At 36.3% G+C, this 8512-nt stretch overlaps 1 protein-coding gene across 1 annotated transcript in view; it reads left to right on the forward strand.

Annotated features, from left to right (window-relative positions):
* The window catches only part of ROCK2 (Rho-associated, coiled-coil containing protein kinase 2), a 199980-nt gene that overhangs the window by 109391 nt on the left and 82077 nt on the right, over nucleotides 1-8512 (forward strand). The window contains exon 4 of the mRNA XM_006880676.1: nucleotides 7640-7777. Coding sequence (XP_006880738.1) covers nucleotides 7640-7777 — 138 coding nt within the window. The remainder of the gene's footprint in view (nucleotides 1-7639; nucleotides 7778-8512) is intronic.

Consider the following 8512-nt stretch of genomic DNA (forward strand, 5'->3'; position numbering starts at 1 on the left):
TCAGTTTCAGCAAGCAGGGTTGTGTCATATGCATAACGCAGATTGTTAATGAATCTTCCACCAATCCTGACCCCACACTTCTCCTCATAGAGCCCAGCCTCTATGATGTGGACTGATTTCTGGACTCTCAATTCTAATCCTTTGATCTATGTTTCTGTTATTGTACCCGTACCATGCTGTCTTCACCCCCATGGTAGTGTAGTACGATTTGAAATCTGGATCCTACCTTGTTTCTTTTTTAAGGAGTGCTTTGCTTATTCAGAGCCTCTTTCCATTCCAAATGAAATTTGGGATTGCTTTTTCCATCTTGTTGAAGAATGGAATTGGTATTTTTATTGGGATTGCATTGAATGTGTAAATTGCATTTGGTAGTATTATCATTTTCACAATATTGAGTCTTCCTGTCCATGAGCAAGGGATATTTTTTCACTTCTGTAGGTCTCTTTTTGTTTCTTGTAGTGATGTTTTGTAATTTTCTTTGAATAGATCCTTTGGGCTTCTGGTTAGATTTACTCCCAAGTATTCAGTTTTGTGATTGGCTTTTGTTTTTCTGAGCTCCAGTTCTGTATTCTCTTTGCCACTGTAGAGAAATCAACTGATTTTTGTATGTTGATCTTGTATCCTGCCACTTTGTTGAATTGGTTAACTGTGTTCTGTAGTTTTCTTGCTAGATTTTCAGGTTTTCTAAGTATACTATCATATAATTTGCGTAGAGAGATAATTTTACCTCCTTTTTGCCAATTTGGATACCTCTTACTTTCTTCTCTTGCCTTACTGCTATCGATAAGACTTCCAATACAGTAGGAGAGGAATGAATAGGAGAGGTTATAGTGGGCACTCTTGCCTAGTTCCTGGTCTCAAGGGTTATTCCTTTAATCTCTCTCCAGTAAAAACAGTGTTGTCTCTCAGATTTGCGTATATACTTTTTGCTATGTTGAAGAAATTCCCTGCTAATCCTATTTTGTTGAGTGTTTTAATCAAGAAAGGGTGTTGCATTTTTTTCCAAGGCCTTCTTTGCATCAATTGATAGGATCATGTGGTTATTATTCTTTGCTTTGTTAATTTGATAAATTACATTGATTGTTTTTCTTATGTTGACCCATCCTTGAATAACTGTTATGTATCCCACTTGGTCATGCTTCTTAAGAGGCAAAAATGATGAGACTTTGTCTCACATAGTTTGGGCATGTTTTTCAAAGGAACCATTTCCTTCAAAAGATATTATACTTGCATTAGAGGAACGTCAGTGAAAGAAAGACCCTCAAGGAGATGAAGTGACACAGTTGACGGTAACAGTGGACTTAACCACGGTGGATGTTGTGAAGATAGCATGATATTGGGCAAGATTTTGATCTGTCAGGTGACAGTGAGCTAGAGCTAACTTGACAGGCACCTGGTAGCAACAGTGTACTGTCCCTGTGGATGTATAGTAGAAACTTTGGGGTTTGTTACTGTCTTCCACAGTATTGATTTTCATTCCAAACAGCTGCTCAGGTACTGGCTGTTCATGCTAACTTCTTCCAGATTCCTTTTGTATTTTGTTAAAATAGGTGTGTGTAGAGATCAGATTTTCCCCAAGTCTGTCTCACTTGGTAGGACTCAACCTCTAAACTAATTTTTTTCTGCCCTTCAATCTTATTAGGGCTTATTAAATTAAATTTTGTTAGTGTAGAGCTAATAGAGACTTTCAGAGTATGATTCTTTCTCCTGGGATGTCCCATCTCAATACCTGGGAAATGAACACAATTTCTCCAGTCATTCAGGCAGAAGATAGGTTTGTCATTGTTACTTAATGTGTTTCTGTTGTGCCATTAATTTTATGGCTCTCCTCTTTGGTAAAACTTGGGCACATTTTCTTTAAACAGCCCAGCTCTTAGATAAGAACACACAACTGACTTCTGAGGATCTCTATGTAGCTCCCTCCATTTTTGATTTCTTCTCAGCAGCTTGTTCTGAACTCTGTTCTCTGCCTCTTCAAGTCATTTAGAGTATTGTGCTTTTTTTAGATGGGTATCTATTGTATACTGATTGAGATATTATTGCCACGAAGCAGTTTCTGGCCACTCATGAGATTTACCTTGTGAGTTTCTTTTCTGTTAATGATTTTAGTTTTTTTACTGCCTATTTTATAAAGCCTGAAAATTGTTACGTCCTATATTTTGTTCTTTTTATGGTTGTTTATAATGATAGGACTAATCTACCACCAGTCATTCTGTCATAGCCAGACATATGTGATTCTTGGCTATATAGTTTGTACTTATGATAATAAGACCTGTCTGCCTTTTACATTAGTGAGTTATTCAAGAACACTCAACACAAATAATAAAATGCTTTACTTGCATTTTTTAGGGGAGAATTTTTTTTTTCATTTAAGAAGTACAGCATTATACAATTTTTTAAACTTTAGGTTGCATTTTGTTTATCTGACTTAGGAAGTATGGCTTTCCAGAGCATAGCTTGAATATTTTACTTTTTCAATATAAGTATGGTTCTGTATGTTCAAAGTATTTAATGAAAGATAACTCAAATTATTGTCTTTGAATATTTAAAAGTTGAAATTCAGAATTTGTCTAGTTATCAGGTTAAGTATATTTATCAGATACTCATTCCGTCATTCAATGAATATTGTCTTTTATTGCCAGTGTTGGCCTTTGTATGTGAATGGATAATCTTGCCTTTGTTGAGCATACATTTAAACAAGGAAAACAGTAAAAACAAACATCATAAGAAAACGACAAAGTTTGGTATCTGATGAATATAATTGTGACTCCGAGGAAGATAGTGTTGAGTTCCTACTTTGAGTATGGTAGACAAAGAAAGCCTCCGTGAGAAGTTTGCATTTCACCAAAGTGGATAAGGCGCTCTAATCTTTTTGGAACAGAGATGGAATTAGATATTGTAGTACCTGTCTAGAACCTGTGAAAATCTTGGGGAAGGATTTGGTATAGTAGAAGAACTGAAAGAAGATATCCTGGAATATGATCAAGGAGAAGAAAAATGACAAGATTTAAATTGGAGAGGTGGACTTGAACTGAATCTTTTAGGAACCTGTGACTGTGATCATAAGGTTATCTTTCTCTCATCTCTCTTCCAGTCCTCAGTAATATGGCCATATAATTTGCTATTCGAAAAGAGCATAATTTTGGGTGAAAAGGAATACTAATGGGGTCCTGGGCCCTGGGCCAACACCATGTGTTTATGTGTAGAAATAGCATAGTTAAGTAGTTGACCTTGGATGCAGACTGTCTTTAAATCTTGTACTGCTTACTATTTCTACAGTCTAGAGGCAAGTTTCTTAATATCTTAACTCTGAACTAATAATAAACCAAACAAACCAAACCCACTGTCAGCGAGTCAGTTCCATCTCAGAATGACAGACTGTAACAACTACTGCATAATGTTTTCAAAAAAATTCTTTTCTTTAAGTGAAAGTTTATAAATTCAACCATTCCTAAATCTTTACAGAAGTAAATTGCCACCTCTTTCTCCACAGAACAACTAGTAGGTTCACAGCAGAACTTAAAGTTAACAGTCAAATTCTGTAACCACATCACCACTAGGGCTACTACAATATTAGTAAGCATTCCCTGATACTACTCTATTATTTTGCCAGGAAGGACCAGTCCTTGGAGAAGGACATCATGCTTGGAAGCGTGGAAGGACAGCATAAGAGAGGAAGACGTAGGAGGAGATGAATTGACACAGTAATAGTAGGAGTAATACAGGCAGGTTTGTTGGAAAGAGTGAGATTGGCTCAGCAGAGGATAGGATTCAGAGCTGTTGTACATAGGATTGTTGTGCGTCACAGGTGACTTGATGACACAAACAACAACAAATATTACTACTTCTCATTTGCAATGTGGGGAAATGATACTTTATTAGGGCTGCTGTGAAGATTAAATAAGAGAATACATTTATAAAAATACATAGTATCTGGCACTCAGTAGACATTCCTTAAATTTCCTTCTTTCAAACAATTTATTAAATACTGTGAATTGATATGAATTGAGTTTGTTTGGTATCAGAAATGGTATGCACAGGATAGAGTGATGGACAAGACACAAAAATCAGTTACTTCATTGGACTTAAAGTTCTAATGTGGAGAGTCAGATAATAAATTAAAATGGGATAAAAGATGTTGATAAAGCAGTGGAGCAATAGCAAGTAAGAGACAACAAGATAAGGGCCTGGAGGGATACACGGAGGCTAGCAGGGAACATTAAATTGCAAGTTTGTGGTTTGATCTGGGTAGGCCTCATTGAGAAGACATCTTTGAAGGAGTCATCTGCAGAAAGTGAGTGATGATACTATCTAGAGGAAGTAATTTCAGACTAAGAAAATAATGCTTAGATTGGAAGCCATTAGGGGATTTTCAACCATGGAGTAACAGGATAGTTTATTTTTGAGAAGGATAAAAGCAGGAAAACTAGCTGATACCATGCAGGGCATGCCGGTAAACTATGTTGGTGGCTTGATCTAGAATGCTGTCAGTTAAAATAGTAGGAAATAATTGGATTCTGAAATTGATTGGAGGTAGAATTATGATTCCTGATGAGTTTGATGTACTATATGTTACTAAAAGAAGAACTAAAAAGTTTTAGCCGGAGCAGGAAAGAATGAAGCTACCATTTAGAGGGTAACAATTGAAAGTTCAGTTTGGACATGTCTTTTAGAGATCTAGATAAATCTGACTCTGAAGCTTCATCTGACATACGTTGGTCATGTTACAAGAAGAGACTTATCTGTGGAGAGGGACATCATGCTTGGGAGGATGGTGGGACAGTGCAAGGGAGGAAGACCCTCACTGAGATAGATTGATTCAGTGACTTGAGTAATGGGGGTAGGTGTGTCAGATTCAGTAAGGGTGGCACAGGATAGAGCACAGTTTAGAACTGTTGTACAGAGTTGCTAGGAGTTACAAGTGACTCAACAGCACATAACAGCAACATATCTATTTATCTGTATCTAGTATATATTTTAGATATTCTAGATACTAGGGATATTGTAGCTAATGTTAGATGGATCTTGGCTAAAAGCAGGGAATACTAGAGGAATGTCTGTGTTTCATTGACTATACAAAAGTGTTTGACTTTGTGGACCACAGCAAAGTGTGGCTAACTCTGAGAAGAATGGACTCCCAGAACACTTGATCATGCTTATTTGAAACCTATACTTGGACCAGTAGGCAGTCGTCAGAACAGAGCAAGGGAACACTTCATGGTTCAAAATTGGAAAGTGTGTACGCCAGGGATGTGTTCTATCTCCATACCTTTTCAATCTATATGCAGAACAGATTATCTGAGCTCTGTGAGGAGAAATGTGGCATCAGGATTGGAGGAAGACTCATCAACAATCTGTGTTATACAGATGACACAACCCTGTTTGCTTAAACTGAGGAGGACCTGAAACACTTGCTACGAAAAGTCAAAGACTGCAGTCTTCGTTATGGATTGAAGAACACCAAGAAAACAAAAGATTCTCACTACTGAGCTGAATGGCAGCATCATGGTAGATGGTGAAGAGATTGAGATTGTTGACAGCCTTAATTTGCTTGGCTCCACAATCAACACTTTTGGCACCAGCAGCCAGGAAATTAAAAGATGTATTCTGTTGGGAAAGCCTGCTGTCAGAGACCTGTCCAAAGTACTAAAGAGCAATGTTGTCAGTCTGGAGACTAAGGTATGCCTGAAACAGACCATGGTCTTTGTAATCATTTGCTATGCATCAGAGAGTTGGACAATGACTAGGGATTGAGAGAAGGAGAATTGATGCCTTTGAGGTGTGGTGCTGGAGAAGAATATTGAATATTCCATGTACTACTGAGAGAACGAAGAGGTTCCTCCTGGAGAGGGTTAAACCATGCTGCACCTTGGAGACAAGGATTCTTAAGTTTTGTCTGACATACTTTGGACATGTTATAAGAAGGGACTAGTCCTTGGAGAGGGACAGCGCAGGAGAGGAAGACCCTCAGTGAGATGAATTGGTTCAGTAACTGGAGTAATAGGGGTAGGTGTGTCAGAGACATTAAGATTGGCTGTTATACAAAGGGTTGTTATGAATTGCCGGCTACTTGAAGGCACATAACAACAACAACAGTATAAATAGGGGGACAGCTTTATAGTTTGGGAAGATGAGTGGAGCAGCTGGATTCTACAAAGGTGTTTTTTCTGTTTTGGTTGAGGCTTGGGCGTGGCCTGTTGCTACATTTGGGTGTGAGCTGATTGGTTTTGGCCTGCATTTTAGAAAAGGCATTTGGGTCGTTGAGCCTAGTTTTAATTATTTTCAGCCAGAGGTAACTCATGGTTGCTGTGATAGTAAACACTGTGACACTGATGTGCCAAATCTGATATTGGTTGTCCACAGTGGACAGTGTGTGAGGTAGCTCCTAAATTAAAACAGTCTTGGAAGCAGGACTGGCATCTACTTCTGCAAAAGCTTGTCCCCGAAACTCTATGAACTTAGAGAAACAATGAAAGTTATGTGTGTTCAGGACTTCTGTTCATAGGGTCGCTATGAGTTGTCTACCACTCAAAGACATTTAACAACAACAGCAACAACAACAATAGTTTAAATAGGGAAGCTCTGATGGCTTAATAATAAAGAGTTGAGCAGCCAACCCAAAGGATCGTAGTTCAAATCTACCACCTACCGTTGATGGCAATTTCCTTTCATGCAATTTACAGTCTTTCAAAACCCACTGGAGGGTCAACTATGAGTCGGTTCCAGCTCTACAGTATAGAGCAACAACAAGTATAAATGTTAGAGGCCTAATCCATAGGGAGTTGTGCTGCTAACTCAAAGGTGACACCTCTCAGACAGTTCTGATCAGTTGCTTTACAACAGAAAATGGGCAGTCTCCTCTCATGTAGTTTATAGCCTCCAAAACTCTCCAGCCTTGTGCTGGCGTCCTGATTTGATGGCAGTGAGTTTATGTTTAGGTAGTTAGCTATTATTAATTATTGAGTAAATGTTAATTATTAGTCATTCTTTTAAAATATATATTGGTTTTCTGGTAAATCATTTGTTTTGGAAAGAATAATAATATAGACAACAAAACTATAATAATAGACAACAGTCAGCACCAGCTCTGCCCTTGATGAAATTTTCTATTGGGGATATTAATTATTCATCAGAAAATGGATTGTTGGTATTTAATATTTTTTCCTTCAATATTTAAAAGCAGAGATGATTTAACAAAAATTAAGATATTCCTTGATACTAAATTTATTAAATAAGTGAATTCCTAATATATAGGCTCACGTATATGATATTTCATACTAAAATTTGCACTATCCCTACACGTAACTTCCTAAGTTTTTTAAATTATTCTCATTTTAAAAATGGATAAGTGTAATTAATTAGCATGAAGGAACAAAACTTTGAATTCCTTTTTGTTTAGATGAAAAGTTTTATTGTTGAACCTGACTTTTTAAAAGTACTATATATTTTTTTCAAAAAGTACTATATATTTCATGAAATAGTTAAGCTGCTGGAAAATTGTCCCTTTCATGATAAATGTTGTGTTTTAATAATTAGCCAAGCAACATTTAATAATAATATTATAATAGAATCACTTATTTAATTTTTGTCCATAAAATTAACATGTTAATAATAACTTTTGCCTTTCAAAAATCAACAGGTTCGTCATAAGGCATCACAGAAGGTTTATGCGATGAAGCTTCTGAGTAAATTTGAAATGATAAAAAGATCAGATTCTGCTTTTTTTTGGGAGGAGAGAGATATAATGGCCTTTGCCAATAGTCCCTGGGTGGTTCAGGTAAGCCTACGAACTTTCATGAATTAATTTCTTTTTTCTTAATAGGTATTTATTATTTGTAAGAGTGATTTTTTGTGTTCAAAAATATCTTACTTACATGATAACAGGGCCATTACATTAATAAGACTTGATTTGTAGGCTTTATTTCCTGTTCCCAAATATTAACTCCTCATTGACATGAGAGCAATATTTAAGATTGTTGTATAGAAACAGTTTTGAATTGTAACTTTTCTTTATAAAGAATTTAATTGATCAACAGTATGTAATTACTCCTTGCCCATTCCCTCTTATGATTTGCATAGTAGTATTATAGTAGATTATTGAATCAGTTGTAAATATTCTTAATTGACATTAGTTAGAAAGCTATGTTACATTAATGAAACTATTTCTAAAAAGGGATAAATGATTCCAACTATACAAATTTTGTGAATTCTTCTTTTGTCAAGCAAACATATCCTTGATACCAAAGCCAGGAAAGGACACCACCAAAATAGAAAACTATAGGCCAATATCTCTTATGAACATAGATGCAAAATTCCTGAATAAAATATTGGCCAATAGAATACAACGATACGTCAAAGAAATAATCCATCATGACCAAGGGGGATTCATAACAGGCATGCAAGGATGGTTCAATATAAGAAAAACAATTAATGTAATTCATCATATTAACAAAGCAAAGAACAAGAACCACATGATCCTATCAATTGATGCAGAAAAGGCCTTTGACAAAAT

The sequence above is a fragment of the Elephantulus edwardii genome, unplaced genomic scaffold, assembly GCF_000299155.1.
Source record: "Elephantulus edwardii isolate Elephantulus edwardi_28Jun2011 unplaced genomic scaffold, EleEdw1.0 scaffold00009, whole genome shotgun sequence".
Taxonomy (NCBI): domain Eukaryota; kingdom Metazoa; phylum Chordata; class Mammalia; order Macroscelidea; family Macroscelididae; genus Elephantulus; species Elephantulus edwardii.